The 19,225-nt window shown below is 48.3% G+C and overlaps 1 protein-coding gene across 7 annotated transcripts in view; it reads right to left on the bottom strand.

The window, feature by feature from the left end:
* Mecom (MDS1 and EVI1 complex locus) overlaps window positions 1-10,139 on the bottom strand; it is a 558,637-nt gene extending 548,498 nt beyond the window's left edge. For 3 of the 7 annotated variants that reach the window (XM_028872626.2, XM_028872625.2, XM_028872627.2), the window contains exon 1: window positions 9,703-10,134. In XM_028872626.2, coding sequence (XP_028728459.1) covers window positions 9,703-9,739 — 37 coding nt within the window. In that variant the 5' untranslated portion in view covers window positions 9,740-10,134. Of the gene's footprint in view, window positions 1-9,702 lie in introns of all 7 variants that reach the window. The other 4 variants (XM_028872628.2, XM_028872624.2, XM_037206526.1 and 1 more) reach the window with 4 other exon arrangements.
* Window positions 10,140-19,225: the final 9,086 nt, after the last annotated feature.

The raw sequence follows: 19,225 nt of genomic DNA, 5'->3' as shown, positions 1-19,225 counted from the left end.
TATACTGTGTATTAATACTGTCTAAATTGGGGTCAGGATTTATGTAAAAATGTGGTTTCTGATGACTTCTGTGAAACTAATATCTCGGAATTCCGTGAGTTCACTAATATCTTCACTGTCTACCTCGATTCCACTAACATGCTACAGCTTCAGATGAAGTGCAGAGTTTAAGGTCAAGTGTGACTTAAGTGAGGAGCCAGGGGGCATACCTGCCCTGGCAAAATGAGGGGTACTATTGGTGAAATTATAAATAATACCCACTTTTCAATATGCTTTCCAGGTGGTTTATCACTGTCAAAAGGGGCCAACTGTGGGTTTACTATGCACCCACATCCCAGAAGTGTCCACTATCCCAGAATCCCAGTGTTGACGTCACCTAACTGTGCAGGTTTCCCAGGCAAAGAAACTGAAGGTGTTTGCATAATCCAAGGCCCAGCACTGGCCACCATTGCTAATCGTATTGATAACTGCCTACGCGAGGCTGGAAGAAAACATAGATCAGAAAAGGGCTCTGCAAGAGCTTTGCAGTTAAGCCAGGAAAAGGGGATATGCAGGATAAAGATAAAATTCCCAAGTCATCCTATGTTAATTCTCTACATTGGAATGAAATGTCATAGAGGAGGCATGTCTCTGGGCGTGCTTCAGAGAGAGCAGGAGTAAGTGAGAATTTAGATAGAATCCAAGAGAGCTCAATATTAATAGTAAAAGGGCGGTATCGATTGATTGACGGGCTATGGCATAATCGTAGCAAAGAACTGGAAGGGAGAGATGCAAGGGTAGCTGGTCAGGGGGTGAGAAGAGCAGACCGAATGAGCAGTGTTAAGCTGAGGACAGAAAGAAGTTAATGAAATACAATGAACATATGTTGTGCTTGTATTCCACTTAATAAGTCCTAAATCCATTGGTTAGTCAAAGCTCATGTAATATAACTGCCCCCCGTTCATAAGGAAGGAAGCTGGAACACAGAGTGATTAAGGTGTTTGCCTTCATTTCAGCCAGCTAGTGAGCAGCTGAGCCAGGATCTGAACCAGAACCAAAGCTCAGAGTCACCCAGGCTCAGAGTGTAAAGAATTTAGATCTTAGCATTGTGTAGAAAATCGGGAGCCAAGTATCTAAGAACTCACGGGTACTGCTTATAAGCATGGCTCACTACTGCTCAAACACACCTCTTTATGTATGGCAATATCCCAACCACGTTATCTGATGTGAAAGCATTCATTGAAGAGTCCACTGATGGTCTCCTTGATATAAATGAGCTGTTCGGGCCAACTTTCGTTAACAGTATCCATTTTATTAGGACTGCACCACTGCTCCTCCCTTCCAATCCTCAGAGCCTAATTTAAATTTTTATTCACCTATACCTGTACTAGCAATACAACACATGATTAATGTGTTTATTTTCAAATGCCCTCTGAACATATGTAACTTTCCTCACTAAGAAAGCCATTCCCATCAGATAATATAGTCAATACTCAGAAAGTTTCTCCATCTCCCTTAGGTTTGGGTCTTTAAAATCAGTTAGACTCTTCAGTGGCAAATGTGCAGGATGTGCCCTCCAGACCTTCCCTGAAAGGCAGGGGCCAACTTTTCCTCTGAATACCATCAGCCAAATGAGTTCTTCTCCCACCGTGGAGAACCACACTGTCTCCTAACGGTCTGCTTCCCCCAAACCCTAGCCCACAAATCAAAGAATTGGGTTAAATAAGAAATAAAGATTGGTGCCCTGTGGCTACTAGGGAGGAAGGGGTGCTTCAGTTTGGTCTTCTGTTGTTATTTAACCAATTAATGATGAACAGCATGGATAGAAAGACACAACATTGCTCTCAAAGATTCTCTTTCTAGATAAATGGTCAGATACCAGATTTTGGGATAAGTATTTCACCTATCAAAACACAAACAAGCATGTACGTGTATATTCACACACACACACACACACACACACACACACACACACACACACGAAGAATAAACAAACTTCTCAAATGTTCACAATAAATTTTTTACCTAGTTTGTCCTCAATTACAATGTGTCCAAATTTTATATGAAATCTCCTTTTACCTAGGGGAGTATAACTTACTGAAAAGACAAACAAGATGCTTCCTACGGGCATATAAATACTTCTAAAACTGAGGTTGGATAAAAACATAAACTAGGGGAGAGTATTTCCTCTTCAGAAATTTTAATTAATAAATCAGACAGGAAATAATTAAGATGGATGGATTGATTGATTGATTGATTGATTGATTGATTGATTGAGGCTTAGGTACTTGGCAAACATTCACCTGATGAACACTCATGTGATGGTATTATTACTTCCACTTCACAAATAAAGAGCCCAGAGAGAATGGTATGATTATTCCCACTTCACAAGTAAAGATGCCCAGGGAGGGTAGTATTATTGCTCTCATTTCACAAGAGGCATCCAATAGCTTGAAGCTGACCTGGCTATTGAATCAGGGATCACACTCAATTCAAACACTGTTGTGCACATTTAAATGCTCATGCAAGCTGAAACCATGCATTGCCGAACATGGGGGCCTACCACACAGCAGGACTTCATTAATATTTGCTGTATAAAATATCACCAAACCATACCAAGAGCTGTACTGAAGGACTTTCATAAATACCATTGCTTGAACAACACCGATGTACAAAATTGGATCCTCAGGCAGATTCTTAACAAGGCTAAAATCCTCCCCAGGTCTCTCTGTGACACAGTCATTGATTCTTAAGCAGCTACTTAATAAAAGAATTAATAAAATCTATTTTCTACATAATTTATCCTTTAAAATTATAATAAAATTAGTAGCCAGTGATTGGACTGAACACACAAACCAAAAACATGTTTGTTGTTGAATAAGAATACCTAAAATCAAAATTAAAGTAATACCAGAACGAACACTTTTGAAGAGTCAGGAATTTGATTAAAAATTCAGTTGCTTTTCCTCCCTCTATAATGAAACAGTTCTTTAATGACAAAAGAACTTTTACAATAATGCAGAAGAGCTCAGTTCCAAGCCGAACTCTCCCCCATTTTAATCATGGCTATTATTTCTGAAAATGAAAATGGCTGAGGTCATTGTAATCTATTTCGGGGTTTGCATGCGTTGGTGGTATTTTTCCCTTGGCTTTGAGGTCTCCACGTTACCAGCTAAATGTTACGGGTTTTGCTATGTGCCCTTTCAAAACCCATTCTTTTTAATAATGGACTTTACACAAATAAATTCAAGCAAATTCCACTTTCTTTCCTAACAACTCCAGATGGAGTCCACACTTGCAAAAGACCTGGAACTTGCTTTTCTTAAAAAGAAAAAAGGGGGGGGGAAGTACTTCTTAGAACAACATGGCATGGTGCTCTCATCTGCACAAAACACTATGTGGTTGTCCAAAAATGCTGAGAAATGAGGAAAACTGTCAGGTCCATATTGTTCTTTTGCCCAAACTGAAACACTGGGACAGTGTACATGTATCTAGTCTGTCCAGCTTACACAGAGACAAGGAAAGTGCCCAGAAACAAAATTCCATAAGTAGGGTCCTATACTTGCTTTTGAAGTTTTGAGGGTTGGAAAGTCTATTCATAGCCATAGAAATCAGGAAAAACCTGAAGAACTCAGTGTTCCAAACTATCAAATAACTCAAGGCACTGAATTCACAGAACTGCACACTCCCTTTAGATATTATTACTCTTTCACTGACTTTCTGAACTTATTGTATTCTATTTTATTTATTTAATTGTAAGTTGCTATCTTTCTGAACTTTTTCTTTAATTATTTTATTTTGTTTTATTTTATTCTGATTTGCTATCACGTCACACAGATACCTCGACCTCTAATGAGCCTCTACCCATGCCCAAGTATGAGAATGACTTTGCAATACATACATATTGTGGGGTTCTAGCTGTTCAAAAATGCCTTAAATTCTGTTTGTTTGTTTGTTTGTTTTGTTTTATTTTTTGAAAATCAACTTGCAAGACCAATGTAATAAGCTTTTATGAAAGAGGTGAAATAATTTTAAACACAGACACACAATGAGTTTATTTATTTAGAAACTTGTTAAATGGAGTCTGGGAATTCAAATATTCAATGTTGACATTGTACAGAACTGGCCAGGAGCCAGGACCTGGTCTCCAGAGGGACCCATTGGACTAGGAATCCAGGCCTCTCTCTCCTCCCACTTGAACTAAAAAGGCAGGAGCCATTAGCTATACACACATCAGTATCTGAGCCACACTCAACTAATCTGCCCCAACCAGGGTACTTCCAGTGAGGAGAGGGCAAGTGCGCTTAACTCTTTAGTGCTGAGCTGGAGCAGTGTGTCACACTTCCACAGAGTTTTGTAAACAGTTTCTCCCCTGTGCAGAAACTCCTCAGAAGTTTCGTGCATGGTAAGTAAATAAAATCAGTGAACAAGAATTATTTCCTCTGTGTATGCTAAGGGTGGGGTTACCAATGTGTGTGCAAAAGAGAGTCTGGAAGAAGCATTTTGCCCCTCTCTGGTCCTCCCCCCAGTACTGTCCTCTTTATGTGGACAAGTTCCTTGAAAATCCCATTAAACTCCTCAGGAGGCCAGAGAGTGGGGAGAGGGAAGGAATCTAATTTTGGAAAAAGGATTCTGGCAAGTGGGGTGGGGAAATGGTGAAGGAACTACTGATTCACATCAGAAGGAAAAGCAGACCCACAGGCTGCTACAGAAATGCCTGGACAGCAGCTTCCGGTCCAGAAAGGGTTAAGCATCACTCCAGAAAATAGTGCTTGGCATCCTTGTCTCCTCCTGGCCCATGCCCCCAGCCCAGAACGCCTCAGGGAATGCCCTGCAGAGGGAGTTGAACAAATGAGGGTGTGCACAGAAAGTTCCAGAACCGGGACAGGACTAGGAGAGTTTTCACGCACAGGTTGCATATGCTGTCTGTCGCCGCGGCAAACAATGCTCAAGGCAAGTGGTGCACCAGACACTCAGCACCCTGGGGTTGAAGTGGGAGTGCACTATTTAATCAAAGCCTTGAGCTCAAATAAGAAGTCTGGGGAGGCAGAGGGACTGGAAGGGACTGGGGGCAGCATGCTCTGAGGTAGCTCTGCCTCCTTCATCCCTGGGGCTTTCCCTGCCCCACCCGAACTCCCCAGGAGGACCAGTTTTCTCTGCACCCAGCACTTTGGAAAAGAAGAGGAGTGGGCTGTCACCGACTATAAAGAACTGAGCTCTGTCTAGCTCCCAGTGCGTTAAGAACCTAGAAGAGCCTGTGACCAGACAAGTCAAATCCCTCTACTTTTTGGCGTGCATGCCAGCGAGGCACTCCGGGGTATGGGTGGTGGTGGGGTGTCTGGAGAGAGGTAAGGTAGGAGCCAAGGTAGGAGCACAGGGAGCTACCAATCCTGCCCTCTAGCTCCTCTGGCCCAGGTTAGACTAAGCCAGGAGTCATCAGCTGTGGCCTTCCTGCTCTGGTCCTGGCTGTAGCCTCAGTTACCTCCCTGCCCCCCAAATTCCAAAAGCAAAACAAAATAAACTCTCAAACGCTCAGATGTTTAAAAAGAAACTGCTTACAAGACCCACCTTCAACTTCAAAGGAAGAGGGGGGTGGGGAGACTTGTTAATTTCTATTCCACAATCGCCCTGCACTTTGAGTGTGTCTGTACAGGAGAGTAGGCCTCAGCGTAAGGGAGAGACATTGACTAAGAAAGCATGAGATGGGGCTATCCTCAAAACTCACAAGCTCGCTCAGACTTAGACGCGGGGGGGGGGGGGGGGGCGGGGGGGGGACCGCCCGGGGCACGCAGTCGCCCAAACCTGAAACTCTCAGTCCTGGCACATAAGGCCGCAGCTAATGAACATCCTCTCCCACAGTGTTGGGGATGAGGAGATAAGGAAGGGCATAATTAACCTTCCCCTAAACACAGATCCAAGAGGGGGTGCGAAACGCGGCGAAATGGTGCCTCGAAGTGCCAAATGAAATTTAAAAAAATCCTAAGCCAGGATAATGATCAAATAATGGCAATTGAAATGCCTTTCTAGAAGGGGCCTCAACCTCCACCGGGAGAACTATTTTTCCTGCTCCGAAGCAGCCTGGAATAAACAAATAAACGTATACTTGAAAGCAAAGCTGTGTCTCGGTACAACTTAAGGTAGTAAGGAGTCCAGCCTGAGCCCGGCTGTGAACTGTCTTTAGAATCCTCGGTGCTGGCCTGCGAGGACGAGTTTAAACGGGGGAGGCAGAACTGGCATGTACCTTTCCTACTTCGGAACCTGTTTTCAAACAAAGATCAAGTACAGAAGTAACAAGTGCCTCCCGCCACCGCAAGGGTTTTGATAATCTCTTTGCCTTCTGCGTCTGCAACTAGGGGGGTTACTGGATGCAATTTGTTCCGTGATTTGATTGAAACCCTGCAGGCTGGTACTTTGGAAAAGTGGAGTGGGTTTCCCTTCAGTATTTTAGGCTCTAGACGAAGCGGCAGACTCTACCTCACTTCCTTCCCAATCCTGAAGAGAGTGGCAATTGGAATTTCTGGCAAGGCCCAGGTGCTTCGCTAGCTGCTCCACACACCCCAAATAAAACGGCTGGGGAGTCTCCTGGCTGCCAGAGTGGGCTTGGCTTATTTAGTTTTCTTTTCTTGAAGATGCAAATTTAGTCAAAGGTTTTAGACAGTACGTATTTCAATTTTCTTGCTTTTCCCTTTTTTATTTTAAACGTTTATGTTTTCTCATATGGTTTACAACGAAATTATCAGTTTCAAGTATTGTGTAAAACTAAATCCTGTAAGTTAGACTCGAGATTGTGCATTCAATCTGTTCGTGTAACATCAGGAAGGATTTTCAAGGTATGTAGTCTCTGACCATGGGCTCCTGTGCTTTAGCCAAGACCAAGCTAAACTGACATCCACCGAAGTCGTACACAAAAGACAAAAAAGAATAATCAGCTACTGGAGAAAGAGCTGTTTCTGTGTGTTCTGTTTCCCTTGTAAAGCTTACATTTGCCACGATTTCAGTAAATTGGTTTTGTCTTGTTTTGTTTCAGATATTCTGGTTATATTACCTCTTCCAAACTCAGGAAGGAAAAGGAAAGGAAAGGAAAAGGAAGGAAATGAAAGAAGAGAAGAGAAGAGAAAAGGCAAAGGAAGAAAGCAGTTAAGTTTCCGATGTATGGTCGCACCACAGGGGTCACCAGCCACCCCTGCCACGCGCAGTTCGGCGAAAGGAAATCGTGCTTTAAAATAGAAAAATCTGTAGTTTTGATATGATTTCCTTTATTGCACAGACCGTAGCTGAGAAACGCACAGCAGCGCCGGTTTCAGGAAGGCAGCTGAAGCAGTAAAGCCCTGTTAGTGGGAACCTGGGGCTCAGCAGGAGAAGTTCCTAAGGCTGGGGTCTGCTCTCTAGGAAGCACATGGGCGTCCTTATCCACACGAGACAAAATCAATGTGTCTCACATGCGGTGACTGACAAGTCCCATCAGATCAGAAACGAGGCTCAGCCTCCGGACGTTGAGTGTGCTGCACGGTGTACCGCTTGCTTAGTGATTAAAATGACTAGGGCGGGGGGTGGGGGAGATGCTTAAGAAAATTCGAAGGGTTTTGCGTTCTGCTTTCGCTTCGTCGGATGCCGGGCAACCAGGCACAGTGTAAAGCCTTGCTTGGGCTTTTATTTCACAACTTGCTGCTCAGTTGAAACGATCTCCCCGCCTTCTCTCTCTCTCTCTCTCTCTCTGTCTCTCTCTCTCTCTCTGTCTCTCTCTCTCTCTGTCTCTCTCTCTCTCTCTTACACACACACACACACACACACACACACACACACACACACACACCTAATCTTTGAAGCCTCAAAGCCATCAAGCATGTGTGCATTTATTCCCTCTCGGATGAAAATAAACAAGACATCGGGCTCAATGAAGAGCCAACAGAAAAACAGCTCCGTGGTGCACTTTACACTGCTGCAGCGAAGTGAATTGAGCGGCAGTAGCAGAGAAAGAAGCCGGCTGACTGCTGAGGCAGGCGGCCCTGTGTTTGGGTTGATCCCCACGACCTGAGTTCCGAGGGAAAAGATGCCGCTAGGGAGTGTGTGAGTGCGCCGCACCAGTTCCGAACAGCTGAAGCTCTGGAAAGGCGCCTGGGAGGACGGCGTCGCCACCTCGCTGGAGACTCCACGCCTGGAACGCAGGGCGCTAAGTGGGGCTGCGACTGTGGCCGGCGCCGCGATGCCAAGGCGCGCCCGGTGTGCGGCACAGAGCGCCTCCAGCCCCCAGTTACAATGTGCAAGGGAACGGGGGTGGGGGGCGCTTAGGGACTTCGCTGGGGAAAACATACTACCCACGTACCATCTCTCGTCTCTCTGGTCCGAAACAAAACAATCAGAGAGTTCGGGATTCCTCAAGTCCAAGTGTGAGAGCCAAGGGCGGCCTGGCCGGTCCCTTCCCGAAGCAGTTCTGACACCGAGGGAGAACGCTGCCGGCTGCCCGCCGGGTCCCCTTCGACGCAGGGCAGAAGCGTGTGAACAAACCCAGCCCAGTCGCCTAGTAATCCCGGCTAAGCGACGCTTCCCATCCTACACTGTCCCGGCGTGTCACCCAAGCCCTCCGCTGAAAGAGTGGGGGATGGGAGTCCCGTCGCCCCTGGCCCCAAACCCCACAGCCCTAGTCCCGTGTGACCGAGGCTGCTCCTTTCCGGGCAGGCAGAGGGCGCCGGGGAGGATGAGTGACCCGGGACCCCGGCTGCACCCAGAAAGAGAGCCGCAGGCTGAGCTGCGCCCTCTCGGCGGCCCCAAGTTCCGACAGCCCGCCCCCTGGGGGTCACTCGGCGCCCAGCCAGCCCGGGGTTCTCGGGTCGGAGCGCGCCCTCTCGGCCTTGTCTGCGCCGCCTTCGCGGCTGGCCGCGCGCCCTCCACGCCGGAGCCTGAGCGCGCTGGCCGGGCCTCCTCTCTCCCCACCTGCCGAGTGGCTCCGCGGAACCCGGTGCTCGGCGCGGCCAGCGCTCACCGCCCCCCACCCACCCAGCCCCAGGACCCCCCCCCCCCCCCGCCTCCCCTTTCCCGGGGCTCCCGCCGCGCCGCACACGCCGCCGCGCACAAGGACCAAGCGCACAGCGCCCACTACCGCAGCCGCGGCTCGGCGCAGCCCGGATCGCCCGCGCAACTTGCAAGCGGCTGCCTCGCAACTTTTCCCAACTCCATCGCGGCCGCCAGCCGCCGCCGCTGCCGCCGCCACCGCGGCTCCCTCGGAGCCCGCCACCCATTCGAAAGCCCAGAAACAAACCGAGCCTCGGAAAGGCGCCCTTCCCCTGCCCGCCCCCCCACCCCTGCTCCCCCTCCTCCCGCTCCGGGGACTAGCTGGTTGGCCAGAGGCGACTCTCCCCCGCCTGGGGGGAAGGGAGGGGAGGGGGACACACTCTCCTCTCCCCCCCCCACCCCTTCGCGCTCACTCTCGCGCGCTCTCCTCCCTCCCACCCAGCTTTTGGCTGCCCCCACCCCCACCCCGGAGTTGCCACAGCTGGTCCTGGTGCGGGGCTTAGGGCTACCGCGGCTCCACTGCGCCTAGAGCAGGAGCCCGGGCGCTGAGGCTGCAATCGGCAGGTTGCTCGGGCTGCAGGCAGCGCGGGGCTTGCCTTCCACCCCGAGGCCCCACGCCAAAGCAGCCCGCGCTCTCTCCCCGAGCGCTAGAGACAGATATGCAAGATGGCAGAGGAGGGGGGAAAGCCAATAGAAAAGGGATATTGCACCTACTTGTGGCCAGTTTCCTTGCCCTGCCTTTGGATCTCATGCTGTGCCCAGTCCTGCAGCCGCTGCTGGGTGGTTGGGTTTTTTTTTTTCTTGGATCTTTTCCTTCTTTTGGTCTCTCTCTCCCTCCCTCTCCTTCTCTCTCTCTCTCTCTCTCTCTCTCTCTCTCTCTCTCTCTCTCTCTCTCTCTCTCTCTCTCTCTCCTCTGTGTGTGTCTCACGCACGCACACACACTTCCACACTCGGTCTTTCACTCTCTCTCCCTCCCTCTCTCTCTTCCTCTCAATCCACACTCGCTATCTCTAGCATTGTCAGTTTGGACACCTTCGCACATGCGCGCTAGACGCCCCTCCAACATCTCAGCGCCGCCAAAAAAAGTTTGGAGCGATTTATCACTTTGATTTGGAGATCTTGTCAGATGGCAATCGCCGAGGAGGCGGAGAAAGGGAGCTACGGGGAGGGCGGCAGGGGGCGGGGAGCGAGCGCGGGGAGCTGGAGGGGAGCAGACACCTCACCCAAAGGAAAAAAGAAAAAAGAAAAGAAATGAAAAGTCTTGAGCAGAGAATTGATTCGTGGGGCAGAAGACTATGTCTGTGTGGGAGTTAACAATAAGCCTGCATTATAATTATTATTAATGTTTTCTCCTCCATAAATTACGTTGTCTATAAGGAAAACAAGAGCGGAGGGGAAAAAAACTTCAGGATAAATCTTTCCCTCTACAAAAGAACTAGGTTGAGGGCTGGACCGTGAACGCATTATCCTGGAGAAGGCGAGAAGCATCTTGAACTTGAGAGAGCTGCTGTCGCTGCGGCTCTCTTACTGAAGTTCCTGGGGCTTCCGCTTCGGATGAATAACCGTTTCTCGATTTTAGTTGTCCTACCAACTGTAGCTGCTATCCTTGGAACATTTCAGCAGTCTGTTCCCATCAAGTAGCAACAATCGCCCTTGATTCCCAGGTCCCGGCGGGCTCGGACGTTTGACATCCAAGACCTCCTGCCTCGCCGAAGGTCGGCCGTCACCTTCCGGCCTCCTCCTGCAGCGCAGCCCGCCTGCCATTTCCACTCACTCTCTGAAACCTACAACCTCTGGGGTCACCAGAAGGAGGAAGAGGGGAAATTCCACACGCATACCTAGAAAATACAAAAAGTACATTGTTGAAATGTGCATTAATTACAGAATTTACTAATGAAGTGTGCAGGCAGAAATGAGGACGCAAGGGGTTAGGTGTGTTCAAGGTATGAATCACTCCCAACTCAGTATGGATTTTTCTCTTGGTACAACCTTCTTGCATTAAACAGTTGTGTTCAGTACCTTCCACGTGCTATTTATGTCTCCATTAATATCTGCTGCAAATCCTGCCAGACACTATAAAAGAAAATAGCAGTCTTTTCCCCGTCAGTGCTGCTACAACACATCCTAACACTCGAGTCAGAACAAACGGGAAAGGAAAGGCGGTCCTGGGCGCCAGTTCTGGTAGAGAAAGGGGGGAAAGTGGGCTTGTTGGGAACACTCAGTTGCACCTGTTGGTATTCTTCTCTGAGCTAGGACTGGAGTTGTGAGAGAGTTAATATCTAGGTTCAATTTCGACTGGCTTTGGTGGACCAGAACCAACACTTACAGGACCTATCCCAATGAAAGATACCTACCACCTCTCCTTCTCCAGGGCTGTGTAATTCCAGGGGCACTCAGCTGTAAAATACAGGTCCCTGGAGAGCCAAGCTACAGCCCCCAAGGGAGACAGATGTGTAACCTTGAAATATGAGGAAGAGAAAGAGAGGTAAAGGAGGAAATGGCAGAGAACAGGAGTAAAACAGCTTCCAAAGGAGAAAGTTCCGGTGCCCACACACATGAGCACCAGGGAATTCTGCCATCTTCCCTCCCCCCAAGAGGCATCTGGGATTTTACAAGACCTCCTGGAGCTGCTGCTGCCTAGTGCATGCAGGTGTGTATGCTTGCACTTTTAGGACGTGCAAAGGCTGCATGTGAGTCAACACAGGTCCACAACTTTGAAAATCGCCGGAATCTACTAGCTCCTTTCTGTTTAGGTGTGTCCCTCTTCTGACCAGTAAATGTTCTTGGGGAAAAAGAGGTATGGGGTTTGAGAAGCTCTGGAGAGGTCAAATTCTGTAGGGAAACATACTAGATCGGCAGGCAAGGGGTTCATACAGCAGCTTCTTGTCTAGAAGAGACTTGGGTGGGGGAGCATTAGTTAGGCTAGAAGACAACCCAAGAGGATCACAGCAGTCAGAACCTAGAGGTGTTTGAGCTCCCTGGAAAGGAGGTGGAATTCTCCTGGGCCTGGCACCTAGGCACAGCACAGTATCATGGACATGAGAAAGTTCTGGCCGGGATATTTCATTTCTTGGGACACCCTGTGGAGATTTAAAATAAAAAACTGATGTGGGAAGCAGCCACCCTTCTCTCCTCCCCACGGGCTCCTTCACCTAGACCTGGGGAGTCTGTCAGTACCTGGGTTAGACCCAGTGGAATTTTCCAAGACAGGAAGGGACCATATTGCCATACTCTGAGGTTAAAAACAAGAACCACTTGGACACTGGACTTTTTTGCGTTAAGAAAGCATAAATTGTGGGGTTGACTATAGGGTAGGGTGATTTCAGAGAGAGGCTGACAGGGCCGAATCAAGAGCATCTAAATCCCCGGATGTGAAAATAGCAGTCTTTTAAACTTTTGCAGAAGGTAGAGGAGTCGGGCAGTGGTGGATGGCTGGGGGTGCTCATCCCGCTGGTATTTAAACCCCTGCTCCCATCTTTCAGTCCTTCTCAAAGGTCTTTCCAAAGTGGTTGAATCTGACTTCTTCTAACTGAAGGAGCAAACACAGTCTTTTGTGTCCCCAAGCCAAGTCACTGTGAGAAGACAGACGAGAAGACAGACGTGGCACCGTTCTTCAAAACAAAACAAGATTTAAAATTAAAGAAAACTAAATGAATAAACAAATAAATCAAAGTATTCACAAGATCATTTTTAAGTTTTTCAAACTTCAAAGCTGGTTTCTTTTCTTTTCTCTCCCTTTCTTTTCTTTTGAGTCTCTTGTTTCTTGCCCTAAGTGTGCAGTAATAAAAGAACTAAGTTACTAGTTCAAATGTGTTCAACCTGATGGAGCAAATGCCCCTCAGAAGGCTGCGCACCACCGCCTGCTGCCTGCTACTCGGTGGTCCCCAGGCTGCCCCAGCGGGTTCCCATTCCCAAGCTCCTGGCCCCGTCACTTCCACCTGTCCCAGTCCCAGGCGTGAGATCACAGCAGGTGACTTTCTATTGCGGCCTCCGGCCTCGGGGAGTAGCTAACATTTTCGGAGACCAAAGCAGTCTCGGCTGGGGGTGGGGGTGGAGACCGTGGGGACGCCCCCGACAAATTGGTGACGCTGAAGATGCTTTCTCTGCCCCTGCAAACGCACCCGCCTCTCATTCTACTCAAATTCGTTTCCTGGGGGGGCAGCACGGGACTAAGTTTTTCTTGTCTTTTCTTCCTCAGAAGCTGGCGTCCTGGAAGCAGTGACTCCTTGGAAAAATCCATGAGCTTACTAACTGTTTGGGTTTGCCCGTGTGTGTGTGTGTGTGTGTGTGTGTGTGTGTGTGTGTGTGTGTTGGGTTTTTTGTTTGTTTCTTTGTTTCTTTGACGAAGTTGGGAGATAGAGGTGAGAGTTGAAAGGCAGATAGGTTATTAAAGCAAGAGACAGACCAGTATACCACTTTTCCAACTGTTTCTTTAATTCGTGCTAGAAACGGCGAGGAACCGATTTTCAATACAGTACATGCAACCGGAAATTTTCCTTTCCTTTCCTGGCACTATGATTGAGCCAACCCCAGTACCTTTGGAAGAAAGTTTGAATTCTTTATGGAGGTATTTCTTGGCCTATTGTCTTTGTGCAGTGAACTTTACGTGCTATTGAATCGCAACCTATATTCGCCTAGCTACCAGCAAGATTAATTTAATCATTGTAATGTAATTATTAATACTGTTTACCCAACGCTGGGTTTCAGGTTGGCTGTTAAGAAATTAAACTCTCTCTGGGTGACCAGAGGTAGGCAGGAGTTTCTTCATGTTGAAATGAAACAGTTCTCTTTATTTAGTCTCAGAGTCCAGCTTTCGGCCAGGGGCTCAATTAGCCAAAATGGAAACAATTTTCATTCATTGCAATAACTCACTTGTTCTGGGGATCGCTTTCAAAATATACACTTTATTATTATACGCTGACCTCGGTGGCGTGGTGTGGCAATAAAAGAAAGAGGCAGGGAGATCTATCTAACCCCCTTGGGCTATAATTATTAGAAATTAATTGGGTTCAGGACCCTGGGTAGCCTAGCTAAATTAATAGCTTGTCTAGTGGTTTAAATCCGAATTTTCAGTCCACAGGAGAGAAAGGGAGAGCGTCACAGACATGAAATGCAGACCCAAGGGACGCCTGAGTTTGCTTGCAAGACACTCGTCTATTAAACAGTGTCCAGAATACATTGGCGCTGGGGAGGGGCCCGAGTAGGAGGGGGCGCGGGGAACCAGAAGGAAGAAAGGGGTAAAGACCGGGAGGGAGGCTGAGAGTACAGAAAGGTCTCGAGTTGATTTTATTCGATTTTTCTTGTCTGCATTGTTTTCGGGAGGGGTTGCATTTAGGGGTTAAAATCAAAAATAAAGATCCCGTGCACTCGGAGCTGTCGTGCTGGAGTAAAAGTGAAAAGGGAGCCTTAGGCAAAAGGAAATTACTGCGAGCCCGCGTGACCTTTCAGGGAGGTAATCAATCAAGTGATCAACAGGGATATTTATCATCGCTATATAGGACGACTTCGGCCCGCAAGGGCGGGGTGGGAGTGGAGGGGAGCAGGAGAGGGCGGAGACGCGCGCACGTTCACACACACACACACACACACACACACACACACACACACACACACAAGTTTGAACAAACCCGATGGGCCTCGAGACAGAACACGTAGGCTTTCGGAAATGTTCAGACTCCTGGTTCTGTTTGACATCCTCGGAGAAACGGTCGGTGTCGGCAGGGGCCCGGGCTAGCATCCCCGGCCTCAACCGGGTACGCAAAGGTGTTAACTCTCAATCGCCCGTCCGGCTTGGCCTTGAACACCAAGCTGCTGGCAGGGAACCGGCGCTTCGCGCTGCTGCGAGGCGAGAGCGCGGCGCCAGCTCGGCTGTTGCGTGTATCTGGCCAGCGGCATGGGGATGCGGGGTCACCCCTCCCGGCCGCACGCAGACCCCGCGCCCCACAATCTCCTCTTCCTGCGAAATCCTCGCTCTGCGCGGCGACTGCAGCCGGCTCGCGCCCAGCTGCGGGCCGGCCAGGGGCGAGCACACAAGGCGGTGATCCGCGGCCGGCCTAGGCTGTCCAGCCACCTCCTCCACCTTGTAAAAGCCGCCCTTCGGTAAAGTGCGGTTTTGATCCCAGGTTTCTTAGCAACTGATCCTGCCCCATCTCCCTAGTCCTCAAACATCCACCTGCCCCCAATTCCAGAAGCCCACGAAAAGGCTGGTTTACAGGAACGTGCGGTGCTGGTTTTAAATTGTAGTGCGTCAACCCGAACCTCCCAGGCTCCCCAACCAGCTCCGGAATGATAACCGGTTCTGTCTCAGAGCAAGCCAGCGGCTGACTACCGGCCCTCGAGGCTGGAAGCTGTGTACCGCAGGGCCACGGATCGAGGGAACACGCGCCACCTCCTGGGTGTGATCCCCGACTCGCGTGGTGCCCGGCCGCGCCAGAGGGGCACAGAGGCCGCGCGGTGGGCAGCCCACGCGGAGCTCGCGCTCCCCCGCGCGTTTCTCCGCGGCCGTCTCAGAGCCTGGCGTGCCAGGCGCGGTTTTCTCCCGCACAGCCTAGTCTGCGGCGCCCCCGCCTGGCTTTCCCCGCCGCCACAGCCCCGAAGCTCCAGCCACGAAGGGCTCCAGCTGTGCACAGTAGCTGCCTAGGCGTGGGGGTGGGAAACAGCTGGGGCGCCCCAGGGAAGTGCGAGTTGGGGTGGGAAGGAGCCCAGCAAGGAGGATTATGAGGCAAGCAACTCCCGGAGCTGCTACTGGCTTAGGATCAGGAGAAGCTGCTGTGCGGGGCACAAATCTCTCTGTCCTGGGAGATATGGAGCCCCAGAAAGAAGGCGACTGTTGGCGTGCAATGCCAGAGGCCTTCTTTAGATCCTTGCCCTGAACAGAGAATCGTCTAGAAAGATGATGCCAAAGTTTAATGTGAGCACGGATCACCTGGGGATCTTGTTAACACGCGGATCCAGGAAGTCTGTGGTGCAGCTCTAGCCCTCCGCGTTTCTGAGCTCACTTGCAGGTTGTGTGGACGCTCCCGGAAGCCCAGCGTTACCTGGACTTTATTAGAGACTCAAAATCTCCCAGGCGATTCCCGGAACAGTGCAGTTTGAGAAGCACTGCTCACGAAAGTATCTGGCCAAGCTTTCTGTCTGGTTAGATCAGGATACCTCTGCAATCCAGCTCCTTTTTCCTGCCTTCATCGCTCAGAGGGCGGTTGTCTGAACCAACTCATTTAAAACCTACACCTCCCCTGGCCTTTGTAGAAATCACTCGGCGGTTTCGTTGACCTTTGGGTCTTACAGGCCAAATGCCTCTGCAGAGGTTTCCTGGATCCCTGTCTGATGGGCAACGCTCCCCTACTTTCTTCCTTTGCCTCCATATTTTTCCATCTCTCTGCCTCTCCCCTCTCCCCGTCCCCTCCCCCCTTCCCCCTCCCCCTCACCTCCCCCCCTTCTTACAGTTTTCGTTTACTCATCCTTCTTCCCCTCTTAGCTGTGGGCATCCTGAAGCCTTAACTTGACCAAAGTTTGGATTTTTCATCTGCAGCGTGGACATGAGTCACTCTTCCCTGCGTGGCCATGTTTGCTGTTGCTAAGAGATGGCAGTATTCAGATTTTAGGGACATTGTAACTAAGACAAATCCTCAGTCAGCGAGATAGATTTTTAAGGTGTTTGTTTGGTTTGGTTTAAGAAATAAGGTCACACTATGTAGCCCTGGATGGCTCGAAACTCACAGAAATCCCCCTGCCTTTGCCTCCTAAGTGCGGAGATAAAAGGTGACAGCCACCACTCCTGGTGAATTTTAAGATCTTAAGAGTTGATCCACTGAAGGTTCATATACCTGTACTCCATTTAAAGCTGTGTGAATTCAGACAAATGACTGAGTTGCTCTGAGTCCCCATTTTCTTCTTTGTATGGTTGTAATAATGTACATCTTGCGGGATTATTGTGGAGGATTAAGAATAATATACAAAGCACTTAGTATGGAGCTTGCTATGTGGAAGAGACTTAATGATTGAACTATTTATAGTTCCAAGCTCTGATGTTCAGAAAGTTCGAATAATGACAAGGTGTGTGTGTGTGTGTGTGTGTGTGTGTGTGTGTGTGTGTGTGGTCTTGGACTCTATCTTTCTCATTCACAGCTGTAATGGGATATTTTTTCTTTGGTCAGCCTGCTGTCTCTTCAAATATTGGAACCCAAGGGTTTGATGTATATGAAATTGCTGTAACTGGATCTTCACCTTAACCTTGCAGCTTGAATGGGCACCAGTGTGTGCATGGGTTTGGGTTACATACTTTTAAAAGATGCTTGTGTACATGAGTACGGACAAATCAGTTCCTATACCAAGCTACTGTCAGCATGTGACACCAATGAGGGCCCAGACCATCCCCAGACAGGTTGACCCAGCAGAACCCAGCTGTGTGTGAGGACCAGGAGACTCACTGGAAGATGTTTCTCTCCTCCCCTGGCCTCACAACACATTCAGAAAGGGTATTTGAAGATGTCTAATGTTACTAGGTTACCCTGTTCTCTGTCTGTGAGTTGGAAGCCACAAAGTAATTCCAACAGAAAGTGATTTTTAGCGAAGTAAGTTCTTTTTCTTTCGTCCTTTTAAAAATCCCTTTTTGTTTCTTCAGCATTTTTCACTTTAACTCTCCATGAATCTGGCTGGTGCCTTTGCTTTCAGTACATGAAATCATTAAGGTGAGTTCACTGCCAGTAGATAAAGGATTTGTTATATTTTTTTTTACATAGAGTACTTTAATGCTATTTACTCAGATGTCTGGTTGTGGTTGCCATGAGAATATCATCACACATAAGCAAGCCATATTAATTTGCCTAATGGACTTTAGAACTTACAGTAGATTTCCACATCTTTTAAAAGCATGTTCTACAGAATCCATGCTGAGGCGGTTATGAACAGGACCGTAACAAGAGCCTCAGTACTCAATAACTTAATTCTCTTGAACTGAGTCCAAGGTAGACCTGGCAACCTTCAAATTCCTCTATAGAGTGAATTCGTCCTAAAACCATGACAGTGTGACACGGGTGTGCTGAGCTTATAAAAGCCACATCACAAAATGAGCACCCATTCTGTGCTGTTTATTAAATGATGCCCCCTCCAGGACATTAAAAAATACAATTTGACTTACAAAATTTGATTTATACTCACTTCCCCTAGAAACGTTGCCATTTTAAATAGTGATGCATGTCCCATTTCAAACATCGCATAATCTTTTCAAAGATTAAGGTCAAGAAGCATACCACAGCTCTGGGATTAGAAAGCAACAATTTCTACACAGAATCAGTCCTGCCCAGAAGGAACTGCAGAACTAATCTACTGAACTCTCCACTTGGAGTTCTCATACAGGCATGCTAGAGGCCGACAGAAAACATGATGATCTTTACTAGGTGTAACTTTGCAAATCAACTCTATAAGCACTTTTGAAACATAATTCTTAAAACCAGGAAAGAGTTGGGCATGGCAACTCAATCCTGGAATCCCCTCAGTGTAAAGGCTGAGGCCAGGGGACAGCAAGTTCAAAGCTAGACCGAACTACATGATGAGAACCTGTCTCAAAACAAAACCACCAGAACACTACAAACAAACAAGCAAAAATCAGGAAGAACTTTCTATTTTGTAGGATTAAAGAATAATTCTAAGATTAGCCTGAGCACACATTCACATAATAATAGTCTGCAGGCAAAAATATCGCCATCCAAGTCAGAGCTAGGCTTTCCCTTCGCTGCTAGGAACTGGGCTGCAACTCTAATATTGGACACTCATGGGCACCTTAGAGACATTTGCTTCTGCATGCAACCCAAAGAAGCCAAGATAGTGAACAGCATTTAGATGTCTCTTTTTTGGTTTTGATAATGTCTTGCCAAGATTTTCATATTTGTGTCCAAAATCTCTAAGACCAAATTGGCATACTACCTTCTTTATCAAACGCAGTGAGCACTAGTGTTTCACATGCAATCCCCAGTGGGAACATTCAGATATTTAGCATTGGCTTCAGGAGCCTTCTTTTCTCATCTTCCCTTCACATCCCTGACTGTCAGCTTCCTAGGAGGCATTTCTGATGACATCATTCTCCTACTCAAGGTGGTCAAAGGCTGAGCAGAGTGATCCATGCCCTGGAATCCCAGGAATCTGAGGCAGGAGGATGTCCAGATTTAGGCCAGACTGTGCTACATTGTGATATCCTGTCTGAAAAAAAAAAGTAAGAAATAAAGAATATTCAAAATCT

This window comes from Peromyscus leucopus, chromosome 6, assembly GCF_004664715.2.
Source record: "Peromyscus leucopus breed LL Stock chromosome 6, UCI_PerLeu_2.1, whole genome shotgun sequence".
Classification (NCBI taxonomy): Eukaryota; Metazoa; Chordata; class Mammalia; order Rodentia; family Cricetidae; genus Peromyscus; species Peromyscus leucopus.
Note: the sequence above shows the minus strand (reverse complement) of the source record. Positions and strands in the feature narration are given on the sequence as shown.